Source organism: Pezoporus occidentalis, unplaced genomic scaffold, assembly GCF_034315485.1.
Source record: "Pezoporus occidentalis ecotype Australia unplaced genomic scaffold, CSIRO_AGI_Poc_V1 ctg85, whole genome shotgun sequence".
NCBI classification, from domain to species: domain Eukaryota; kingdom Metazoa; phylum Chordata; class Aves; order Psittaciformes; family Psittacidae; genus Pezoporus; species Pezoporus occidentalis.
The window spans coordinates 1,928,012-1,954,275 of record NW_026916212.1 but is presented as its reverse complement, the minus strand read 5'-3'; the positions used below and the strand labels follow the sequence as shown (position 1 = coordinate 1,954,275).

The 26,264-nt window shown below is 44.0% G+C and overlaps 1 protein-coding gene across 3 annotated transcripts; it reads left to right on the top strand.

Moving 5' to 3' along the window:
• Positions 1-229: 229 nt before the first annotated feature.
• Positions 230-12,429, top strand: ISL1 (ISL LIM homeobox 1). Of its 3 annotated transcripts, none has more exons than XM_062604307.1 (7): positions 230-701; positions 843-951; positions 1,787-1,976; positions 4,917-5,176; positions 7,086-7,369; positions 8,772-8,939; positions 11,181-12,429. In XM_062604307.1, exons 2-7 carry the CDS (start codon positions 924-926, stop codon positions 11,295-11,297), a joined length of 1,047 nt encoding a protein of 348 aa, XP_062460291.1. In that variant the 5' UTR covers positions 230-701; positions 843-923; the 3' UTR covers positions 11,298-12,429. The 3 variants fall into 3 exon arrangements, with proteins under 3 accessions (XP_062460291.1, XP_062460290.1, XP_062460292.1); XM_062604306.1 differs by having other exon boundaries at positions 232-701; positions 7,083-7,369; XM_062604308.1 differs by lacking the exons at positions 230-701; positions 843-951; positions 1,787-1,976 and adding an exon at positions 3,596-4,033 and having other exon boundaries at positions 7,083-7,369.
• The last annotated feature ends 13,835 nt before the right edge of the window (positions 12,430-26,264 follow it).

Sequence of the window (26,264 nt, the reverse complement as noted above, 5' to 3'; positions counted from 1 at the left end):
ACCTAAGAAAGATAAGCACCCGGAAAGGAAATAGTTGGAGTAACACCACCACCTCCCTTCCATCACCAGAGAAAAGAAAAAAGTTATACATATATATATGTACACATATATATGTGTGTATATGTGTATATATATATATATGGAAACAGTAAATGCGGCACGGTGAGACCGAGAGGGGGAAGGGTGAAGGAGCCGGAGAGGAGCCGGGAAGGAGAATGAAAGGTGTGACGGGAGATAAACGTCGGGGATGGAGAAGAGCGACAAGAAGAAAGTATGAAGGGAAATACAAATGAGGAGTGAGGAAAAGTTGCCTGCGAGCTCCCGAGCCGGGGCCGCCGCGCCGCCAGACGCTGAAATATGATAATCAGCGCAGCTGCGCCGCGCAGCCTGCAGCCAATGGGCGCCGCGCAGGCGTGACGTCCCGGCGCGTGACGTCAGGCCAATGGCGAGCGGGCTGAGTTGGAGCAGAGAAGTTTGAGTAAGAGATAAGGGCGAGGCGAGTGCCCGAGCTGCCAGCGCCCAGCTCGGCACCGCCGCGACACCGCACCGCTGTGACACCGCACCGCTCCGTGCAGCGCTGCTGGACCTTGCCGCGCCCCCCGGGGCCGCGCCGCGCCGCGCTGCGCCCCGCACCTCTCCGCGCCCTACCGCACCCCGTGCCCCCTTCTCGCTCCGCAGCCCTGACAGTATCTCCCGCGCCGGTGGTGTCTTGTTTTGCCTTTTTTTTTTTTTTTATTTCGAGTGTCTTTTTCTTTTTTGTTTGTTTTTTTTTTTTTTTTTTTGCTTTTATTGTTAATACTTCTACTTTTTTTTTATTTTTTTATTATTATTTTCATTTTTAGCGACAGCTCTCAAACCTACTTTGGGGTCTTAAAACGAAACCGTACACCATTTCACTGTGGACATTACACCCTCTTACAGATATGGGAGACATGGGAGATCCACCAAAAAGTAAGGCGGAATTTTTACCGTTGTTGGAATAAATGTACTGTCTATTGTAATCGTTTCAGGCAGGCTAACTGCTAAAGAGCTGAAATTCATTTGAATGGTAGAGAAGGTGCCTTTGTTGCCATGCCTGCATGCTTGTTATGTTTTTAGCTTCTTAGCCTTGTACGTTACTAGCCTGGGGTCCTGCTCTCTTTTAAAAGTTTGAGGAGCAGACAGGATTTTAATGGGATCTCCAAGCATGGAGCCTTAAATTCTCCTCGTGCTAGACCGTGGTGAGGCTGTCTGACTACCCAGCACCTAGTCCGTGTAGGGGAATTAGCTTTAGACTTGCAAAAGAGAATAAGTGACAACCGCAAAGATGGTTATTCTTGCTAGTTGCCTGTAGTCCCCTCCTCGGTGGCACAGGGCTGAATGCGAAGCGCACCGAGACACGCGTCCACCATTTCCAGTCACAGCCTCTTAAAAAATGGAATCAAACATACAGGTGCTTTCCCCATGAGGCAAGGCATGCAAACAAGCAAACAATAAAATGAAAATAAAACACCAAGGGAGTTTGGAGTTTTGATTCTGTGCAAGGCTTGCGAAATGAGAACCTTCACCCCTAAGACTGTTCATATCTCTATTTTAGCATATGTTCCGCCTCCTTTCTGAACGAGGCATGGTTTTGATGGCACACTTCAATTACCATCCAAAAATGTGATACTCAAAAAAAAAATAAATAAATAAATAAAAGAGCAACGCTCCCAGAGTACTTCCTATAAGGGAACGACACTAAAAGTGTGTTTATCTCTGTAGGAGTGCAAGCAGCTAGTCAATCACATATTTATTTTCATTTCAGAAAAACGCCTGATTTCCCTATGTGTTGGTTGCGGCAATCAAATTCACGATCAGTATATTCTGAGGGTTTCTCCGGATTTGGAATGGCATGCGGCGTGTTTGAAGTGTGCAGAGTGTAATCAGTATTTGGACGAGACCTGTACGTGCTTTGTTAGGGATGGCAAAACCTACTGTAAAAGAGATTATATCAGGTACGCCATTTACGTTGTTTAATTCTTCAGTGATTTTCCTTTTTAATTTTTTATTTAACTTGATAAATCTGACTGAGGTAGGAAGAGGAAAAATTGTGAGAAGAGTCTGAAACGACAACTGTTATGTTTCTAAGTGATTCTGCTATAGATATACAGGCAAGGAAAAAAGTTAGAGGAGTCAAGTTTTTTGTCCCGCAGATTCAAATACAAATTTCTGTATAAAAACCCTTACTTTCGGGAACAGCTAGCGACTGTGTGGGACCCTCCCAAGGACTTTGGCAATGCGTCCTGTGATTCTAAGAGTGGGAAATCGTAGGCAATGCAGTAAATTTTCAATACTGTAGGTAGTAAATGCAACACGGAACTGAACGCTTTTTAACAAAACCTGAGAAACGTGTCTCTGTTTTTGCAAAGGCAAAAGAAAAGTACTTAGAGCATGCGTGCCGTAAAAATAAATACACGGGGGAAAGGGGGGGGGGGGGGAAACAACACACACAAACCCCGTTATTTAACTCAGGCCTATCAAAAACAAAAAGGCAAAAGAAAAACAACAACAAAGCCGAATTTTCCTTTAGAATGAAGGATCCTTTTATGGGGAGGTTAAAACCTAGACCGAAATGTTTCTTTGCTAAAATAACTGACATTTAATCTTTTTAAATATTAACCCCTTTGGTGATATCTGACTGCCTTTTCTTTCTTATCTTATCTGTACTGATGAATTAGACAGAGCAGATCAAATTGCCCATCATCTGTTCGCGAACAATTGGGTATATTTAGATAATGGAACCGCTTCCTTCCTCACATTAAAATCTGGTAACTGATAAAATGTGAGAGTTGCCAAACCTGACACTATAGAGAAACCAAAGGAGGAATTTCGAGTGTGTTTATTATTTACGCTCCTGGGTCATGCTGATCCGTTTCAGTGTCGCCTACTGGGTTTGCCAAACCAGAACTTTGCCTGACACTGAGGTATGGACGGTATTTATTTTTTTACAGAAAGTTTAGGGATAGGGACCCAGTTCCTATCTATCCACCGAAGATACCTTTTCTAGTTCCTTAGTAATCCTGGATTGAATAAAGCACTTGAGTCTTGACTCCTCCAGTGCGCAATTCATAAACAGATCATTCCTTCAAGCCATTGTGAGAATTGATCAAAGTTTTACCATAATAAAAAACAGACCACATTTTATTTATTTATATATTTTTATTTCGTTCTTTACTTTTAAACGCACATTGGAGCTGTGCTTTTGAACATTGCCTTTTTACTAATTTCAGACGAAAGGGGAAGGTTTGTACTGAGGCGTACTCACCTCCCTTCTGCTAGAACTCAGCGGGAGAAATGAAGAAAAAAAAAAAAGCAGCTCTTTTAAGTTAAAACTCGGAACATTAAATTTGCTACAATTTTAAAAATCAGATGTACATTATGTGCAAGCCATCTTTGAATTAAACCGTGACCCAATCTATAATTGTCAGATATGTGGGCACTCCCCCAACTTTTGTACCTATTAATGCATGTACTCTGAGATCGCTCCGTTCTTTTTTTCTGCTTATCTGTTTTTTGGGGGAAGGGGGTTCTTCTCAGAATTTTAATTCAGAAATGCATAGCTCTACATTATAGTTTTGTATACCTCTATAGAGTCAGCAGCTAAAGCTGTATGTAAATATACATCTGCACCCACATGCATACACTACAGACTATCTCTAAGGAAGTGTACTCGTAAGGAAATGGGTTGAATATTAGCTCAGCTTTAGCAATAGCTTTCACAGTTCTGTGGGTCGTGTGCGTGTACCCCCACATTTGCGGAAAGATGTTAATGTTACCTAATGACAAGGAGTCCGTCAGAGGAGCACTCGGCGGGAGCCGAGAGACTGCAATTCTAGGCACCCGAGTTGGAGCGTTTTCTCGTGTTCATCTGCTGATGGGTGAACTGTCCCACTCTGCTCCACGGGAGACGAGGAGCCCGCTGCTTACGCCAGAAACCCATTATTTGCTGCGTGGGGCTGTCAGCGAGAACTGCCCTTTCACTCATGCTGGAGGGCTTAAGCCCCGGCGCAAGGTGGAATCGTCGGCGGGGGCTAGACTGACCCGGGTGGGCTGAGGCAGGGGCAGGCTGCAGAGCCAAGGCACCTAAAATGCCTTCTTGTGGGGGGCGGGTGGGAGTTTCACTGTTATATGCGTGAGAATGTATACACATACCTAAGGTGTGTGTGTAAAGTAGACCTGGTGAGATGGGACAAGAGGAAGAGCCCATGCCGCTAGCAGAGCCGCCCCTGCTGCTAAGTCACAGGGGCTGAGTAGCCGACAGCCCCGCACGCATTAAGAGCGAAGTCTTGAGTGGGTTCCTTGCGAAAATAACACCCTTAGGTGAGGCTGGCATATTTGTGAGTGAGGAGGGGATGGCAGCCTCGCCAGCCTCCCCTTTACCCGGTGTACCCGGACGTTTCGGTTCAGCCCCGGGACAGGCTAGATCCCAATGTAATGAGGGAGGGAAGGAGAAGGCAGGGACGGTCCGTCGCCTGCTGCAACCCAGGCGCTGGGGCGGGAGGGAGAGGTCGGCATCTCCTCGGGAAGGAAGGGTGTCGCTTTTTTGTTTCTACTGCTGTTTCTCCTTCCACCTCCAATAGCCCCTTCCCTTCCCCCTCTCCTTACACACCGGTGAGTCCGGGTCCTCACAGCCTTTCACGGCAGGGTACCGGCAGCAAGCAAATCCTATTTATTCCTTTCCTCTACTGGCTTCTGTATTTTTAAGGCTTGTTTAGTGAACTGCGTGTGGCGCGTCTACGCGGGGCCACGGGGCTGCCCACGAGCGGGAGTGAAAACCTCTCTCTTTCTTTTTCTCCTTCCTTCTCCCACATCTATTCCCTGCCCTTCCCCTTCCCCCTCCCGTGCTCTCTCTCCTTCCTTCCCTTCTCCTTCTATCTGGGCTGGGCCCTGCTCAGGTTATACGGCATCAAGTGCGCCAAGTGCAGCATCGGCTTCAGCAAGAATGACTTCGTGATGCGCGCCCGCGCCAAGGTGTACCACATCGAGTGTTTCCGCTGCGTGGCCTGCAGCCGCCAGCTCATCCCCGGCGACGAATTCGCGCTGCGGGAGGACGGCCTCTTCTGCAGGGCGGACCACGACGTGGTGGAGCGGGCCAGCCTGGGCGCGGGGGACCCGCTCAGCCCCCTGCATCCAGCCCGGCCGCTGCAGATGGCAGGTACCGCCCCACACCCGGCGCCGCGGGACCCCGCGGGGTTCAGCGCAGCACGGCTCTGCTGTGAAGGGAGTGCGCAGCTGCTTGCACCCAGTCCCGTAACCCCGCGGAAAGGCGGCCTCGGGCGTGCGCGCCTGCGGAGAGGTGGCCGTGAGAAAAGCCCGCGCATGCGGTGCGCGTGAGGCGGAGCCACCTGCGGGGGGCGCGCCCCCCATCCTCCAGCCCTCCCTCTCCCGCATCGCACCGGGTGCGGGGGTCCTATGTGTGCCCCCCACCTCAGCCAGGGTCGGTGGCCTAAGCCGGAGCGGGACGAGCCGCTGCAGGGAGCAGGTCTGCGGCAATGAGCTCTCCGCTTCCGGAGCGTGTGGAGCTGAGCACCGGAGGAAGCGGGGTCCGAGGAGAGATAGACTTCGTTACTACAGGCGAGCACTTAGGCTGTAATTTAAAACTGTCAACAAGCTAATCTTCGGTAATTGCCTTTTAAAGTGACTCTGCCTTCCTGAAACGTTTTATGTGATATGGTGAGAATTTCAGCTTAAAACTCGGCATTGTATCTTCACAGTCCACCCACCTTACAACTCTACTTACATTTTCAGGTCTCGATGAGCCCATCAGATACTCAGAGACGCTTAGCTTTAGGAAGGGGCACGCCTCTGAGGCAAACTAGGCTGGACAATTAAAGGTTGGCTGGCGTTATTGCTGTGCAAGTAGCTGTAACTAGAAAAGTTGTTTACAAACATAGCTATGTTTAAACAGGCTCCTTTCCCGCTTCTGAGCCACTTCCAGGTGACATATCTGTATACAGGGAGAAATAATTCCATAGCTGATCACGGCAGAATTGTATAGAGATGGTGCGTGCTCCCTACAGCATGTTTATGCATGTCTCTGAAAGGCATACTGTGAAGGCAGGTACAACACTGCTAAGATGTGAAGCTTCGTATCGTCTTTATCTCATTTGCTGATTTATTGTTATAGTCAAAAAAGTCGGAACTCGACTGTACAAAAGCGAACACTTCTGAATATTAGCTAACCAGAGTTTAAGGGGATAGGGGGGGTCAAATTACATCTATATAGCTGCAGCTACACAATACACATAAGAATATCAGAATCACACGAATACTTTCAGTTCTTGATGTACATACCAATAGGTTTGCACTTCTTGGTGGTTTCCACAAGTTACTAGGCTTGCTCCCCTTTAAAAGAATTGGCGAAACATTCCTATTTTTTCAAGTATTTGTCAAAAGTCGACATAAATTCATCTAGCACCTCCACTTTCTAAGATAGACTCCGTATTCCAAGCTCTGAGATACTCTGCTCTCGCAGGATTTTCCTACAAGGTCATGATGCAGTGGATTTGGCTTTTACTGCTTCTATTTGGTGGCATCAGAGTGCCGGGAGGTGTTGCACATTATCGCGTCCTTTGGCTAAACTGAGCTTGATTCCGTATACAAAAAGCAAAAAGAAATTATGATTAATATAAGAAGTATTCTTTCATTAATTTTAAGGCCAAAAAGCTGTTTTGGTGATTTGTCAGGGAATAAATACATAAAACCCTCCCACTCCTTCCCTAGCGCACGCACACCTTGGCGAGCTCGCCCTCTCCTGTCAAGCCTCACAGAGGTTCAAGCTTCTGTCATTAAGGGTTTTAGGGGGGTGGTTTGTTTTTGCAAATTAATTATCTGTGGAGTCAGAAATGTCAGTCTTGTCACTCCACCGGCGCATAAAAGCAGAGGAGGCTGCAGAAGCTCCGGTAGATCTGACTGCTTGAATGGCCTTTGAAAAGCGGGTTCACCCCCCCCCCCCCACTTCCTTGCCTCCCCCTGTCCCACCAACTTAGATTCATAGCCTCTGCAGACTCCCTGCTTTCTACTCATGGGGATCCTGTTCCTCCCTTCCCCTTCCCTTACAGCAGAACCTATCTCTGCCAGACAGCCAGCTCTGCGACCCCACGTCCACAAGCAGCCCGAGAAGACCACCCGAGTCCGGACTGTCCTTAATGAAAAGCAGCTTCACACCTTGAGGACCTGCTACGCTGCCAACCCTAGACCTGACGCCCTCATGAAGGAGCAACTGGTAGAAATGACTGGCCTCAGCCCGAGGGTCATCAGGGTTTGGTTTCAAAACAAGCGGTGCAAGGACAAAAAAAGGAGCATTATGATGAAGCAACTTCAGCAGCAGCAACCCAATGACAAAACCGTAAGTGGCTTCAGCTTCTGGCCGTGCACTGCCTCCCTTCCCGAAGAGAAACGCCTGGGCTGTATCCAGCCCGGCCAGCCCCCGGGGTCTGTCTGACGCTTTTGATTTTTGAGGGAGCTCCCTTAAAGAAAATGATAGCGTTTAACTATTATCCTCTTGTTTCTGTCGTCAGTGCAATTAAAACAGACCATAGCGAGAAGCCCGTATAGGCTGCTCAAGCGAACACATGTCATTTTGCGGGTCTAAGGATACGCAGAGGATTAGACTAACTTCTCGGCAGCATGAATTGCGACCTGCAGAGCTTAAGGGATATAATAAGCCCAGCCTTGTGTAATATTGATATTGCAAATGCAAAGCAGTCCTCAGGGGAAAATGATGCTTTCGCCCTCTTCAATGGTTTTACGCAGAAGTAAACACAGAAGTAAAACCCATGAGTAAAAGGGAAATCGGATGTATTTTCTTAGCACTTTACATACTACAGTGTGCATGCATATGTTTGTCAGTACATTCACTGCAGCAAAAGACAAATGCAATGCAAAGTTTTTGGAATCACCATCGTGTTTACAGGTTACTTTAACTATATATAATCATCGTGAAGAAACATATTCAGTTCTTGTCTGCGGGCATATGCACATGTGGTGCAAATAAGCGGAAAGTGCTGGGTACAGCAGAGCAAACTGGCTCTCTCCCTTTAAAGTCAACTTTTTTCTTTCTTCCTCTCCCCTCCCCCCTCGTTGTTATCCACTTGAAGAAGAGTCTGTTTTTCTCTTTGTGTATATTGACTGACCTGAGGATGACTATTAATTCATAAGGCTGCCTATTTAAGTGGAATTTAAGGGGTTTCATTTTACCCTGTTGGAATGCAATAAAACACGATGTTATTAACTCTCCCGAACAATATATTCGTCGAGTCTCGGAGTTATTTTGTACACAGTGCTTGCACCACAGGGCGTACTGTGAGGGCTGGGGTTTCTTTTTTTTAAATGTTTTGGATAGACGTACCCCAGGTTTGCCGTGGTTATACGATACAGTTAAGGTCATGCAAAATAAAACCCTCCTGGATGCGAAATAGAAAGGCATAGAAAGGCAGCATGATTAACCGTTTCTTGTGCATCGGCAGCCAAGATAGAGAGTGCTTGTGTTTTAGAAAGCTTGGGGTGGAGGGTTATGCCTTGAGAGAAATGGGAGGATTAAAGGGAAAGAAAGTAAACTTCCACCGTGATAAATGCAGCTGGTAGGAATAGGCTGACCTAGAGTAGAATAGAGTAAGACATTCACTGCAGATTAACAAAGCAAATACAAGCGACTGTATAGATAAGATAGAAAGCAGTTTATTGACTCAGCGCTTATATACAATAAAGTTAACCAAGCTCATTAACATCTTTTGCTGGGCTGTTTACAGAATATCCAGGGGATGACAGGAACTCCGATGGTGGCTGCTAGTCCAGAGAGACATGACGGTGGTTTACAGGCGAACCCGGTGGAGGTGCAGAGTTACCAGCCGCCCTGGAAAGTACTGAGCGACTTCGCATTGCAGAGTGACATAGACCAACCTGCTTTTCAGCAACTAGTAAGTGTCGGTTCCCAGCCGAAGCAGGCCAGCCGGTACCCGGGGCAGAACAATGGGGGATTCCCTAAAGGTACCGGATGACCTCAGAGAGATGAGCCATCCAGACTAGCCGGGTTTTCCTGAAATTGCAAGGTGAGCATGACGACACTTTGTAAACGTGGCGAACTGGACTGATTTCACAGGTCTTGGTGTGAAACCTAGCTTAGGGCACAGCAGGGCTCTTGCTGAAGTGAGAGAGAGATGGATAAGGCCTGAAGTAGGTCTCAGACTTAACTTAGCTCGCATACCCCTGAAAACTGAGAGATCCAGAGAACTAAAGTATTCGTCACGTGTAAATTATATGCACATTGGTGAAAGCCTTTTCTAAAACTCCCCCCTCCCCACTTCGGACCAATTTTGCCTTTCTGAGGTAGGGTAGACTTAAATAGTTAATTGCAATGTCAGCCTGTGCCGCTGTTCTTTTCACACAAACACGAATAACTTAATTAAAGTTTTGAAGTCCTTGTTTTAAGCAGATACCTCTAGATACAACTTCATATAGCTATAGATACATACATACACACAAATATATACATACATATAGTTTACATTAAATGTTGTTTGGAAAGGGAAGTGTTAGTACATATTTAGGTGAAAAATTCAAACAATGTAATAAACTGCCTTAAGCCAAAAGAAAACAGACCTCTTAGAATAAATTCTGTTCTTAACTCACTTCCTCATGCCTGCGTCACTTGGCAGTTTATAAGGGACCATATAATTTAATACCTAGTCCCAAAAAGGTGAATTAAGGACAAAAGTTCAGCCTTAATTCAATTTCTTGGCCTAAATATATTAAAACCGGATCCTTAAAATAATAAGATGGTTTTCAGTGATTCAAAAACCAAAAGTTTATGATGAAAAATAAACATATAGACCCTTTTTTGATCTGCTGGACATTTTTTTGACATGAAGCAATGGAAAATGTAGGCTTGTAGCCACGTCTAGGATAGTTTTCAGACCTTTTCAGCGCCAACGCTGCTTGCATGATTGCTTTTCTTTTGCCCGGTGGTGGGTTGCAGCCTGCTTCCCCTCACCTGGCACACCGCGCTCTTGCAGGAAGCTTTAGCACAGCAGCAGGACTGTTTGCATCATCTTACCTCTAGAGCAACCACAGGTTTTTCTGCTTTAGTCAAGATGTCAAGCAGACACGAGAAAAAATCATCTCTTTTGGCTGCCTTACTTATTGTGCCTTAACAGAATAGGTGACCTTAAAAACTTTTGATGCAGTGAGTTTCTGTATGGAGTAGTTGTAGAAAAGAAAAAAGAGGAGGAACGGGCAAGGATGGAAGATGGATAGCCCAAATACACACACATATAGGTAGATAGATCTTTAGATAGACAGGTCAATAGGGATTAATATATATAGGACATAATGTCTGATACTAAAAAGAGTTAAAATAAAGAACAGTGGATGGAACAGGCAGTTCACCGACTGTTCAAAACAGGTCTCTAATCTGGAGAAGGCTTTAATCACAGGATCGTCCAGCTAAATAGGTGCCAATGAAATGCTTTTGCATTATTAAAGCTCTGCCTTTCAAACCATGCCTTTTCCCATCGCTGCTCCCAAACCTACGGGAGCCGCGGGGCACGTTAGGATGGAGAAGTGTGACCTTTTTTATCAAACTGACTCTCGTTAAAAAGAGATAGCACCCTCTTCAAATCACAAATGACAGAGGATGGCTTGTTTCAAATGCTTTCTGCTCCTGGATGCTCCTTCCACGTCTATTTTAGCATGTGCACAAAAGAGGAAAAAAAGTAACCTTGCAGTTTCGCGTAAAAAAAAAAACCCACATGCACTCTTAAATAATTGACTAGAACATCCTGTTGGGATTGCCAGTCTCGGAAGTCAGGGAAGAAGGCTCATTAATAAGTTTGTTTGTTTACTTGCTTGATTTTTCAGTCTTTTACATTTATTTTTTATTATTTTTTTTTTAACCTGCTTTTTTTTTCCCATGAATTGGCCGAAGGCCTTAAGAAGATTCCTGTGAAGTCAATGGGGAAGCTAAACAAAGCAACAAACTCTGACACAGCCTCCTGTGGAGATGTGTCAGGCCGTTTGGATGCATGCCTCTGTATTTATTTTTGCGTTCTTCTTTGCCTGGTACTCATCTTTGATTGTTACACTTGTAACAATACTTTTTTTTTTCTTTTCTTTTTTCTTTTCTTTTCTTTTTTTTTCTTTTTTTTTTTTTTTTTTGTCAGGTTAATTTTTCAGAAGGAGGACCCGGTTCCAATTCTACGGGAAGTGAAGTAGCATCAATGTCTTCTCAGCTTCCAGATACACCCAACAGCATGGTAGCCAGTCCTATTGAGGCATGAGGAACATTAATTCAGATTTCTGTTGTTGTTGTTTCTGCCCTTACCCTCACCCCTGCTGGAGAGAGTGGGAAAGTGATCTTGTTGGGACTCCGAAATTTAGGGGGGGGGGAAGTATTTAACAGCCCTGTAATGAACCTAGCAAGGAATCGCTCCATGAAATGAACGGAGTCATGTTTGAAAAGACAAGGTAATATGGTAGCAACACTGTGAAGACAATCATGGGATCTTACCAGAATACTTAAAAAAAAAAAAAAAAGAAAAAAAGAAAAAGAAAAAAAGAAAAAGAAACCCAACAACAAAACGTGCTCTATTCAATGATCAGAGGAGGATTGAAAAGACGTTTTCAAAACGTAAAGGATTTGTACTCGTGGCTCACAAAAAGAAAACAAAACAAAACAAAAAAGTGAAAAAAAATTACCTGTTCATTTGACTGCACATCTTCGGAAGAAACCAAGGTAGAGGGACCTTCTATCCAGTCTCTCCCAATCCGAACGGTGCTGTTTCTATATTGGTGATTGCCTTGCCAAAAGGAGCTCCAGCATGTTTTCCATCATCAGGAAAGAGACGATGTAGCCCTGAATTGTTGAAAGGTTCGTTGGAGGAAGGTGGAGCTGCATTGGTTTGCAATGTTGTTTTTAGTTGACTCTTAATATGGGGATATTTCCTGGGTCTCTTCTAGCATGTACTGTAGCGGGGTTTTGGTTTTGTTTGGTTGAGATCCACTCTCTTTATCAAGTCTGAAGCGATTTAAAACAAGTTTTTGAATTCCTCTTAGAAAAAACAATTTATAAAAACATTGCAACAAGTTATACCTCTATTTTGCCACAAAGCGTCTCGGGATTGTGTTTGAAATGTGTCAGTCCAAGAACCTTCCCCTCCCCCAAAGATATGTATAGTCATTGGTTAAAACGACTGTTTTTCTCTCTTTCCCTTTCTCTCTCACTCTCTAAAAATAAAGAGAAAAAAAAAAAAGAAAAAAGAAAAGGAAAAAAGAAAAGAAACCCCTTTTTGTTTGCTCTTGCATTGCAAAATTATAAAGTAATTTATTATTTATTATCGGAAGACTTGCCACTTTTCATGTCATTTGACTATTTTTTGTTTGCTGAAGTAAAAAAAAAAAAAAAAAAGGAAAGGTTGTACCGTGGTCTTTGAATTATATGTCTAATTCTATGTGGATTTTGTCTTTTTTTTTTTCTTAAAGAGTATGTGAACTGAAAGCGCCATATGTAGAATTATTATATCTTCAGGACTATTTCACTAAATAAGCGTTCAGAATAGAGAAAATAATAATATTAATATTAAATAATGAACAAAGTTCCCTCTTTTAAATATTTACAAGTTAGCAGCTAAAATACCTGAAATAAAATATTGCATGTAAAGCAGGTCGTTAGTGAATAAAAAGAGTGTGATATTTTATTGCAAGTATTAACGACCAGCTTGTAAATTTCCATTTCAACAACTATATCAGGGCTATTTGGATGCCTTAGCTTTCAATCGATAATATTAGAAGCTCTCTTGTCCCCGTCCCCCCATCCCTTGCCCTTAAAAGTGATATTACTCTAGGCATGATCTGACATAACGTTAAGACATCTAAAAAACCTGGGAGCTCAGGCTTTTTGCTGAGTTCTGTTATTTTTTAAAAATAATAAAAAAGAAAGTGCTGTATACCAAAGCCTCGTTGTTGAGATTGTTGAAGTGACCTGTACTTTACATATAAGCTCCTGATAAAAGGGACGCTTTTTGCTTAATAAGTCAAGTATGAACATTATTTATCAGTGTCTGCTGTCAAAACGATTGAATAATGCTGCAGGAGGTATACGTTATGGGGATATTGCTATGAAATTGCACGAATAGTGTTCCTTATTTTCTGTCGACTTCCCTCTCTTCACTCCCTCTTTTCTTCCTTTTTTAATTTGCGGGGGAGAGGGTGGTGAAAGCTAGAAACGTGGGTGATTTCTTGGGGAAAAGTATTTAAAAAAAAAAAAAAAAAAGGTTTTGTTTTTGCTCTGAGTGCTCCCTAGTGCTCCCGGCCAGCACAAGACAAAGGCTCTCTTTAAAAAACCCTTAACTGGAATATATGGAGACTTTTAGTCTGACAAAGACAAGTTGGTTTGCATGATAGTTACTCCAGACTCTAATGGTTTTTTTAACATAACCTTCTTTTTTCTCCCTTCTCACCATCTCAGCCCACCCTGAGCAAGCTCAGCTATAGAGACAAACCATTTCGACAGTACTGAGAACATAAAAAAAAAAGTTAAAAGTCTAGTACAAGGATTTCAATCATCCTGATTAGAAACTGGATTCATTTTGTATGCTCAAGTGTAATACATTTTTGAGTACTTGATAAATATTTAAATAAATATGAAATCTACCTTAAATTGTGTGATCAGTAACCTTTGTGTTTTTATACAGGATCAGAGGCTTGGTACCACGCTTCGGGTGGTGGGAGGGAGAAAGGGTGTCATTTCTCCCGTGGTTTAACCTGTAAGTTGCTTGAGTAGCTCTTATTGACCCCGGGGGAAAGAAGATGGTTGGAGAGGTTGGAGACCGACTTTCTGACCTGGGGGGTGTCTTCAAATGGCACTGGAAACCTGTAAGGTCAGGGCAACGCGGGGGCCTTTGCGTTCACCCTTCACCGCCTGGGAGCTAACTTGTAGGGGGAGAGGCACAGGGTTACGCTGCGGGGGGAGGGGGTGACCCCGCGGGAGAGCAACTTCGGGTCGGTGGGTTGCTGTGACACCTCCCCCTCCCCACTTCTCCCAGGATCTTAGGGTCGGTGAGGGTCTGTCGTCTCCGAGGGCTACACGGAAGGGAGAGGTGGATTTTGGCTGTTGCTGCTTGCCAGGAGGCAGCCCCCCCAGCTCTGCGCTGTGCTGCGTGGCACCCCGCGGTCCCGGAGAGCTCTCCCGGCCGCTGGGGTTGCCGCCGAGATAAGCGGCCTGGCGGGAGGCAGGGGTTTGCGTTTGGGCTGCCGAAGTAGCATTTTGGTCCTCCAAGGCATATGGCAGCGTGTCTTCGGAGGGCTGCGGGCGGGAGCCCTGGTCGGCATGTGTCTCCACTCACACCTACGGCCGAGCTCCTCCTTGCACCCCCATGGGATGCTTGCCCCCTCCGAGCCTTCCGCGGCGGCTGTGGTCACTTCTGCTGCGGTTACTCGGGGTCTCCGTGCCCCTCCCGGCTGCAGACATTCCGCTCCGGGCCGCCCGCTGTGCAGACGTGCTGCCCGAGGTCACTGGAGCCTTCTCCCGCGAGCCTTCAGTTAAGCACAACTCGTCCTAATACAATATCATTTCTCGTGTGTGTGGGGGGGGGGGGTAGGGGATTCTTCTATGGCCTTTGGGTCTCTTTTCCGCTTCATACACTTGTGGCGTATTTCCCTCCATTCCTCCAACCTCCAATGACTGTTATCAGCCATGGGACAGAGACAAACTTTCGAGAGGTCCCTCCTAATGCCTTCAGGAGAACACCCTTCCTGAGCTCAGAAAGGATTTGCACAAGCGAGAGAAAACATTCTGTTGGTGAAATGCGTGTCTTCACAGTGCACTGTGCACGTTCCTGCTATGGCTCTTCTTTAGGATACGCGTACGGCCGGCAATTAACAGACCCGGGTCCTCCGGTTTTCTTGCTCCAGCCTCCCTCAACAGTGTCAAGTAAGGTCTGTAAAGCCTTGATGTAATTTCTCTGAGAATTCTGTTTGCACACGCAGAAACCAATATTCAAACTCTTCTAATTTCAATATTTGTACCAGGTTAATTAACTCTCAGCATTTCCAGCCGACGTAGCATAGAGACACATAAGCCAGGTACATGAATTCCAGCGCCGAGATCAGTCGAACATCTCAACAGTAAGTCCTTGCCTCTCTATATATGTATATGTACATATATATATATACACACATACGTATTTTAACAAATTCACATTGGGTCAACCAGAGATAGGCAGTGGGGAAAGAATGAGGGGCCCTCCGGAGGTGTCGGCCCTCGGGCCGCCGAAGCCTCAGTGCAGCGCAAGGGACGGAGTCACAGCCAGAGCGGGTTCAGGGATAGAGTGCTGGGCGCTTTTCACGAGCACCGTTTCACGACCACCCTGCACGCCCGAAAGGCCGACAGCGTTTTACGGTGCGAAGTGCCACTGCTGGGAGGTTTGCCTGCTTCAGTGGAACTGTAAGTAGTTAATAAAGGGGCTGGAAAGAGATCCTGTTTACTGATTGTTCCTGATTGTTGTTTTCTTGATAACGGAGCAAGCCACTGAATGACTGTTTGAGCCCAGGCGCCACAAATATAAACTTAACTGCTCCCAGTGTGCCGGCCGTACTGGAGGATCACTCCTCACCTCCAGGGACTTGTGAAGTGCAGGCGGAGGAGGCAGCTCCGAAGGAGGCAGGCACCGGGGGGGGGGGGGGGAAGTGGGTGGATGGAAAAGACTCTCCTGTGTAGGACAGAGCTTTCTATATCTCACGGCATCTGCTGCGGGGGTACAAAATTAACCGTTACGTCTCCCGGAGCCTCCTTCCCGTGCCGGGGGTCGGGTTAGGAGCTCTGCTCTGCTCTCCGAAGCATCCCAATCCGGGGATGCAGCTTTTATGTTAGGTTCCCTTTTCATTTGGATTTCTTTGAACTTGTCGCGCCCGAGAGCCACCAAACAAGTGCTCGGGGCTGACCCGTGGACGCAAAGGAGAGGAGAGGTGTCGTAGCCTTCCCTCTGTGCTGGGCAGGGTCTCCCGGGACCAGCAGCACCGGGGCAGCGACAGGGCCGCTCTCCTTAGAGGATCTCCTGGGGTGTGTGGCTGGGGGAGAGAAGGAAGGAGGAAGATTTCAAAACAGGATTTTGCTGAAGTGCCTCTGCCTTTTTTTTTTCTCCGAATTTTTATTGTGGGGTTCTTTGTTGTTGTTGGGTTTTTTTGTGTGTTTTTGTTGTTGTTGTTGTTGTTTTGTTTTCCTTCCCCTGGCAGACAAAACTGGGCAAGGTGTGTTTGTCGGAGAGAGAGGGCGGAAAAGTTTTCCAGAAATAAGTGACACACACCAAAGCAGACCTCGCCTCCTATCTCCGGGCAGACGTCGGGCGGCAATGGGAAGAGGAAAATAGGGTGTTACTGTGGCTTTTATTTAGGAGGGCTGTTCAGGTCGGTAGATCTCCAAGGCTAATCCAAACAACCAGTTTGACTTGTGAGGTCCAGAGTCTAGACAGAGCTGGTGGCTCGGCGGCTCCTTATCTGGTTTTGGAATCAGCCAAAAGAGACTTTTCTTGATGTCCACAGCAGCACTGGGATCTGCCGGGGCCGGGGAGCCACCGCACCTCGCAGACAGGACAACAAATACACCCACCACCTGGAGGCTTTACAGCCCGCTTTGTTGTTCCCTGGCCTCCCCCCCGCCCCGGCCGCCGGGCAGGGGTGACTAGCGGACGCACACCCTGCTGCTTGCCACCGCAGCTGCCCCTGTCCCCCCCAGGGCACCGGAGGGCCACCCCCACGGCAGGACGTGGCCGTGGGTACTAGAGGACCGCTGGGGTCAGATAGGATGGTTTTAATCTTCCGGCTTTGTCCACCCTCTCCTCGCCTAATGTGTGTGTGTCGCTACTGGTAATTTTTTTTCCAGTTGAAATTTTGAGGAGAATGGGAAAAAATATACAAACCCACTCTTGTTCACCAACATTAGGAATAATAGAAGCAAATCAGCTGAAAAAGGGGAAGTCAGTAGAGATAGATCTTCTTTGGGAGCAGAAAATTGCCTGCTGTATCAGCCCCTTTATGCTGAGTTTGTGGATATTGCAAGCTGTAAATTTTTTTGAGGTGAGTGAGATCAATAAAAGCATTTAACCCAACAGCAACTAGCATTTTGGAAAGTAGAGAGGAAGAAGCAACTTTTGATTGGATGTCATTCTGTTTGTTCACGTGTTTTCTTAAGCTTTCAAACTCTCTGCTCGTTGGGCAGCTGGATAGTAGGTTTCCACATTTCTGTGGGTGAAACAGTGCATGACTCCATCCATGGCCTCTGCTGCTTCTCTACTGTAACACAAAACTGTTTGCAGTGAATCTGCATGATTCCTCTCCAAACTCTGTGCAGCATGCTTCTCAGTGCAGTTAAGTCGAGGGCCATGATTTCCCATTTTGGAAGAAAGTAAACTGATTGCTATAACCATGATGCAGTGATACACTGTTTGCAGTGGATACTGTAATTGAATCTGCTAATGTGGAATTACGAAATTTGTTGGTGGGTAGGACTCTTTGTGCAGTTTAGAAGGTTTGTGGATAAGTACTGTTTTCTAGATTTAGTAGCTGTGAATTTCCTTATGTACAGACCAAATTATGTTGCAAGGCTTTTGTAATAATTTTCCATCACTTTTAAACCATTTAAAACTCCCAATAACTCAGGGAATTCAGGATCAAGAAAGCAACATCTCCTAGGAAAGGAATCTTAACCATATCCTGGTACTCCTCTATTTTTTTTTCTCATGGGTAAAACTTTGTGTTTATTTTTAACTGTCACAAATACAAGGTGTTGTTTGAAAAGTGTTAAACTTAGCAGGTATATAGAGATAATACTGACGTGTCACTGTGCATGATAAAGTAAAATATGGTGGGAATTAACTTGAAAAGTTTATGAAGGTTTTAACTACAGCCCATAAATTAACCTTTTTTTTTACAAAGATATGATGATACGTAGAAGATCTTACAATATATATGACATTTAAAGAAAATCTCCAATATTTGGAGCCCAAACATTTTTTCCCCAACTTGAGACACAAACTGAGGTCCTAGTCCTTTAAGAGTTTACTGTAAGTAATCTGAACTAATTAATATTAGATCACTGTGGTGAACCAGAAATTGCAGGAGCAAACCTTTTAGTTCACACACAGCCTTCTGTGAAGGTAGTGAAAGATTTGCTGCTAACCTCTAGCAAAGCAGGAATGCATAGCTCTAAAGGGTCAAATCAAACTCTTGCTGAACTTAGTGGCAAAAATCCTCTAGACATGTGGGTATCAAATCAGTGCTTTGATTTTGTAGGAAAAAATAATTTCCTTTTTACCACCCATTTTTTTTTCATATTTAACCTTAAATGTCTGCATAATTTTCTATTATAAAAGAAAAACCCTCTTAAACTATCAGTGCATCAGTAAAAGCATCTTACTTGGTGTGGTGATCAGAAACAGGAGCCAATATCTCATCTGAATATATGGAATAAAAATAAAATAAAATAAAATAAAATAAAATAAAATAAAATAAAATAAAATAAAATAAATCAGCCACTCCCTGTCCCACTTATTGCCCCACAAGGGAAATTTCATTCATTGTGAATTCTGGGGTAGGAGACTACGTATAAATTACTTGCATTATATTTTATAGGAGAGAACTCTTAGCCTTAACAGAATTAGCCCCACACCAGCTCTGAAGTTCTAATATACACATAGTTCGCCTTCATGATATGAAGAAAGGAAGTGTTTGGAGGATTTGGCCCTGTGAGCATGACTCAAATTCAGGCTTATTCTGAGTCAGGCGACAGCCCAATTGGCTGTTGCAGAATGGTTCTAGTCTTCACACACAGGACAGTCAGTGGGATCTGAAGTGTGCTAAAGGTGCAGTGTTTCCATTAGTAAAAATGAATTGATAGTAAATATATATATATATATATATTTTACTTTACCCAGATTCTCTTTCTGCAGCACAAATTTCATGATCTTAGCACTTGAAAGGCCAGATATTTTTTAGTCATTCAAGGCCTCACCTTTTCCATTTGAAAACCATGGGAAGTTTTGATAATTAAGTCAGGATGAGCAAGACTGAGCACTTACTGGCCAGAGGCCTCAAACTGTTGTATCACTTTAAATGAAAGTGTTTTAGTCCAGCATTCATTCCAGATCTTGCTGGTTTATTGGTTAGTGTAAACTGGGGAAACAACTAGCTCCCTGTATTCATACAGGAGCAGTATATTTGAGGCATTAGACTTCATCACATTTTTTAAATGCTGGGTTTTTAAATCTCTGTTCAGATTTCATCGCATTTTTTAAATGGTGGGTTTTTAAGTCTCTGTTCTTGTTGTTCACTGTTTCTCCTCTGATGAATTAGTTTCCAAGGCCTGCCATGCCAGTAAACACGGCTGTTTTATGCCCTGATCTTAATTTCTTGTCTGAGTAAAGCCCCACTGGACTTTAAGAGAGTCATGTGTCTTCAATTCAGTTGAGCTCATCCTGTTTCAAAGTCAGCAATCTCTGCCAATTATATAGTGGCAAAGGCAAGAAAAGAACATCAAGACTTTTACAATGACCACCACATACCATATTTCTCTGTGTTAACAATACTATTATGAAGTACTTCAAAGAAGAAGAATTCATGATTATGGCAGTCCTGGAAGCGAAGGTTCACAATTGGGAATAAAAGAACATGGTGATGTTAACGCAACTCTGCAGTAGTAAGTGGCTAATATAAACATGAAGCCTTGTGTCTTATAGATGCTAAATTCCCACAAAATAGTTTTTCAACACTGCATTTATTCCTATTTCTATGGCAAAATTATTGCTAAATTCCACAGGAGAATTCAGTAAGTGCATCAAAGTAAAAATGGGAATTAAGAATGAAAAAGCATGACAAGTAGCAGCACTGCAATTAGCAGTACAAGTTTTATGCTGCAAGGACTGAAAATGGGTGGAAAAACCTCAAAAACTGTCTTGTACTGAAGGATCAACTATTTGGCTAACTATTACAGTTTCTGACTCCCCCCCCCCCCCCAAATAACCCCAACAACCCATTCTTCATAGTTTTATCTGCCTTCAACTATTTAGCAAGATAATTGTATACCTTATATGTCAGAAAATATTTTCAGTTTTGATATATATTTGAATATACTGCTGGATCAAAGGCAGTCGTTGAAGCATCTGTTGATAAAGCAGAGAATGAAAAAAAGAAATAACTAGATAATGATAAATTAGATAGAGTGAATTATAAGCTCCAATTCTTAATCATCTCCTTTAGTAAGGTGGTGTTAGTCTGAGTTGCCCTTTAGTTACTGATAGTTTTATACCTTTTTTAATACTGTTTAATATTTCTTATTTGGGGATAGAAGTGAATAGAGCTGGGGGAGGTATGGACTTTTGTGAATGTGGAGTCTAAAAGGAGCAAATAATTAGTACTTCCACTTAGGTCAGTGAAATTCCCAGGGGCAGGAGGGTGGTAAATGCACACATCACAGAGCCTTTGACACCTTGATAATGCTCTCTGGTATTGAAGCCCTTGTTTCATGGCAGCTCAGCCTTCCATGGATTCATGAAGAGGCTCACTGCTAGTGAGAGGCAGCAGAGCTCCCTGGGGAAAGGATAGTTTCCAGGTTTTTGGACAGAAGCTGGGAAACCTTGGTGGGGGTGATTAGACAGGTACTCTCTTCCTTGGAGGTATGCTGAAAAAAGTTGTAGCAACATAGCTCCCCAAGCATAGAGCTGCCTCAGACTCACATCTGCACAGGAAGAGGCACTGACCACAATGAGAGCTGATCTCTTGATGATGGACAGAGATCAGGTGTCCCCAATGAATTTCCTCCTGCCTTCGTTACAGTTGAAATGGAGTACTGGTTGGTCTGCAGAGCTTACAGGGGAGATGAGGGCTTGTGTTTCAGTTAAGGCTTTCCCCCTCTCTATGAAAGCCCCTCCAGAGTGGTTGAAAGGAGGCTGGGACAAGGAGCTGAAACTTGCCTGTTCTCAGGAGTGTGGCTGCCTTAATGCATTGCTGCTCTTCCTCCCCCTGCACTGCTCAGGCCACGACTTGGAAGGCTCCAGAAGTGAGAAAGCCCTGCCCTGGTCGGCTTCTCGCCCCGACTTCTCAGGCTCCTCAGTGCTGCCTCTGTCACGGGCTGCTGTGCAGGACGCTGTGCTGACTTGGGCAAGGCTTCACCTGGACCTTCTCCATTTCCTCAGCTGGCATGGAATCTATGATGGGATGTAGGCTTCCCTCCGGAAAGCCAGGATGTGTGACTGAGCATAGCACCTGCTGTGTAAACCCTGTGCTGGGAAAGGGCCAGCATGGTTCTGCCTCAGCACAGGCTTTGTGAGAAGGCAAGGTGCTGTAATGCATCTCCGCTGCATGTTGCCTGGAGAGGAGCTGCAGTTCCCCAGTAACGCCGTGCTCGACATGCCCAAAGGCCCGCACCATGGCCAAAGCTTGGGAGAGGGTGAGGGCTGCCCCCTAGCCAGGGGCAGCTTTGGTGGCGCAGTGTGCACGCTGCAACGGCTGTGTTTAAGACATCGAACTCTGTAATGGAGTAGAGGCTATGGAGTGGCATCATGCTGGGCAGGTGGATGGGGAGAGCTGAGTCCTCCAGAATGGGGTCCACAGAAAAACAGCTGCTGCTTAGCAAGCAGAGGGATATATCACAGATGCTACTGTTCTTCAGCACGTAGGCCTCTGTGCTACTAGAAGTCACTTATTAGAATTTACAGTCCAGGCTCTTCCTTAATAGATGGCACTTACGTACTCATTTTTTCCATTTTGTTTTTTTAATTTGAAGGATGCAAGCTATCATTTTTAGCTTTCAGAAGATGCCTGGAGCAGTAGCTCCCCCTACTCTAAAGTGATAAGTGGTTTCAGTGTTTACTTAGGTCAGACAGACATGGTTTCAGATTCCCTCCATGCCTGAGGGGATTCAGCCATGCATCCCTCCCCCAGCCAAGGGTAGGGCTGGGGTATGTGTGTGTGGTGGGGTGTTTCCATCTTGTCCAGTGAACTATTCTACAGCACAGGGAAGACTGGAGAGGGGAAATGAGAGTATGAGGATTGAAACCTGTGTCATGGGAAGCAAGTCTGAGTTCATTCAGAGGATGGGTTTTGTCTGAGATATGTGTCCTGTCAGGACTGGGCATACATGTGGGTGTTTGAGAAACTCCAATGCAGAAGATGGAGGCCTTTCCAGAGGTCAAATACATCTGGGAATGGTCATCAGCTGGGCAAAGTTCTGAATACCCCAGTCTGGGTCTAAGTGCTTAAATCACACCTAAACCTCCCACCGGGCACCTCAGCCCCTTTTTGTAAAGCTGCTGTTGCGGAAGGTGTTTGCAGTGTGCTGACAATACCCACAAGAAAGGGCCCACAGCCTCCACATGAGGAAAGATTTGGACAGCTTCCGTCTTCCTAGCAGTGTCAGAGTGCTGTGGCAGGGGGTCACACGAGGGAAAATGGAGACCCTCCATCTCCACCTCATTTAACTGGTTTACTGCTGTCAAATGCCTTACCTAGTGTGTGGGTGAGACTAGGAAATGGCTGAGAACTCATTGGCCACAGCTCGGTCTGCACAAGGCTTAAGGGGATGCCAGAAGCTGGAGAAATATGCCAGCAGGTAGGGCAGAGCTTGTACCTGCCCTGCTCACTGCAGGAATCTGTCGGCTGTCAAGCTGGAGTCATTATTGGGGCTTTGGCTGCTGCTAGGTGATCCCATCTCAGCAGCTGGAAGCTTCCCCACAGTACATCAGCCTGTGCTATAACTTGATGTTACCTCTGCTCACTAAGCAACATATATTCATTGGAACACAAGGGCCCAGATTTTCTCTTCAAAGACTGTGAGTAACTCTTGTGTTTCTTCCTAGAGTGCTAGTACAGATGGTCTCCTCTTCCTGAGCTTGTTAGAAATTTCCTGTCATATTTATATCAGGAATACCACTGTTATATTGAGAAATTCTGAAACTGTGATACTTGCTATGCAACTGTACAGTGCAGTGTGTGAAGAACTGAGCAGTTCCTGTGCAAGAACTTGATCTTGCACAGATCTCTAAGGTACTCTTCCCTCTTCAAATTAAGTTTGGTAATCCTTGCTTTATTCAGTTCTACAGAGTGAGTCAAACACCAGCAGCTTTAGACAAGCAGACTTGTCTAAAAGCACATTGTAAGTATAATTTGGATAATAATTGCAATTTGTAATGCAACTGACTCCCAGAATATTAGGAGGAATCTCTTGGCAAAGGAAGGCTGTATCAGACAGTGTAAAAGAATCTTACCAGGATTTTTAATGGAAATTTGCTTGGATCATTTAAGGTGATCTATTTTAAATTTATTCCATTTGATGGAATATAATGGTAGGATAGTGTTTGGTCAATACAAAGATTCAGCTGCATGTTGAAAAAAATTCCTTATTTTCATGATTATTCATTCAGAGCTCAAGCAACAAAATAAGGACTGGAATGGGTAGAACGGAAGAGCAACATTATATTTTTTTCCTAGAATAATGAGGTTCTAAAGATTATGAACTCATTCTGATCATAATTTTTATCAGCATGTAATTGATATTCTACAAAATAGTTTAGTGGCATCTAAAACTGAGTTTTAAATATAAATGAGGAAATCATAGCAGTTTTCCTTCCTCTTCTCATTCTACCTGGTTTAGGTACACTGCTGTGTCCTGATTCACAACATACACTGTGCGGGCTCATGAAGGTGTGACAGAGCCCAACAAGGGCAGCTTTTTGTCTTTTGTACCGCACCCACAACACAAAGGGGTTGGGGCATGGTCTGAAGATCTGATCCAGGATGTTTAAAAATACTCTATGTCTAATGACTAAGCTAACCCTCCCCAAAGACATTTTGAGAGAATTTATCCTACACTTAATCACCAAAATGTTCTTTCTGCTTGCCCTTAGCAAGATTCAAGGTCGTAAATAAAGTTAGGGATTTTCCCACAGGAAGGCTGTCTGTCTGAGGTTTGGAGATTCTACCCAGTATAGCATTATACAGCAGAACGTCAGCATATGAAGCTTTGTACACTTTTTTAAGGATCGTGTGAAACCATCCCAAACTGCAAGGCTCTTGTGGGCTTGATTGTGTTTTTCCTGCTCTTTCATATTAAATGCATCTGTGGCCTTTTCTTCTTTCACCTAGCTTGTGTGCTCTCATTTTAACACAATGTTTACTTTTAAAAAATAGTTAGGTGTTTCTATAGTTTTCAGTGTTATGACACTATTAATTCTTTGTCATGATACGTTAGACTGCAAATTTACTCAAATGTGCAGACTAAGATGATGTATTTTAGATAACCCACACAATCAAATATGTTCTAGCTTCTCTATGCCTGGACATCTACCAGAGGCACATGGTGGCTCCTACTTTCATACTGCTCAATTACACTGGTCTGAATACAGTTTGATGAGTATAAATCAAAGTTTGACTCTGAAGTATACCTTAGCTGCGTTACGCAGTCACATTTGTAAGAATGTATAATCTAAAGCGATTGCACATGGAAACTTCTATTTCATTAGGCAAAACATGATCCTGTTTCCCTCAAAGCAGCATGTCTCTGGCACAGGCAGCAATCATGCTTCAGCTCCATACAGCAGCACAATAAATGCCGCAACTGGTGAGTCCCGTCACAGGTGGGGAAACAGTAAGAAAGTCACTGAAAGAGAGTAGCCACACACAGGCATGACCAGTTACCATTATACTTCACACATCCTCAGCAAGCTGCTGCCTTCTGTGGGGGCAGTGAGGCCTGACACAAGCTATTGCTTCTAGCAAGAGTGATAGTGCACTGACTCACCACCATCCTGTTCCACTTTGGATGACTAGCCACAAACATGACCTTATGCTGTGCCTCACTGGAAATAGGACCCACTGGATATTCCTAAGGAGGATATGACTGAGCATGTACTAAAGTCCCTTAGGAAACTGGAAATAGCATTTATGTTGTTTCTCTTTGGAAATACCTGTAAAAGTAGCATGCGTTTGCGTTCTTAGTAGATACATGGGTTCTGTGCCCATGTTTCTGTATGCTGAAGTTTTAGTAATGAAACCATTTTGCTTTAATAGTCTTTTTTTTTTCTTGAAAAGAAAATAATACTGTACTATAGTACTGCGTTTAAAATAAATAGTAAAATATGAAATGTCTGCTCTTTTTTAGAGGAGAAACTATATTTACCCCAATAAATACAAATAAACACAAATGGTTCATGCAGGTGAGTTTTGGCCTCTAGAAAGATCTATCAGGGATTGGTCATCCTATTTGTATCTTCTTTTATGCTTTTGCCAGAGACAGGATAGAAGGAAGTTGTCTGATGCAGTGCTGTAGCTCTTAACACGGTCAGGACCCTGTCTTGTCTCACTGAATGGCATGGAATTTCAATATACTGACTTCACTATCAGGATGATTAAGTTCTTGTGATTTGTAGGCTTCAGACTCTTTATTAAAATAAAGTTTTGACTCATTTCTACATTGACATCACCCCCTTGTCTTTCACTGGAGGTGATGGTTGTTGACATTTTATTGAAGCTATCATTGAATGACTGGGATCTACCTTTTTTTCAGCCCTCATAATTCCAGTTCATTTATTCCAAGTAAGCTATACAACTGTAAACTGAGATTAAACATTCTGATTCAATAAAATTTAATATTTCAGTGTAGTAAAATATGTCTAAATCCTTTCAAATGAGTGATAGTATTGTAACATTATAAACAATCATCTTAATAATTATTTGAATATTTATATATATATGTGTGTATATATAGGAAATATCATTCTTATTTAATTATCCCTGAAATTTTTATTTGAGTTCTTCAAGTAAAAAAGAATTTGGGGTCAAAATTCTATATTTTGGCTTTAACCTCCCCTTTTGCAAACCCTGAACAACTTTGTTACTCTTATTTCTGGTAGTCCATAAAAAACAGCAGGTAACATCATTTTGTTGCATTCTCCCTTTGATTTTTATTTCCAATCAAATGGTACTGGATTTTCAAAAACACTTCTTCTGTGGTAAGTTGCTTTTCATTCACATCACATCATATATAATCAGTTCTATGCAGCTCTCTCAAACTACAAAGCTTTGTCTAGCTTGTATATATTTTTCAAGTTCTACATTGTGTATAATATATTAATGACTCTGCTCTTTGAATGCACAGTGTACCCTCAGTGAAGGTCATTCCTAAGGAAACCATATTTCAAAAAGCGTGGTAACAGCAATGCCTCCTTCTTATCATTCAGGATTTTGTCCAAATGTATGAACTT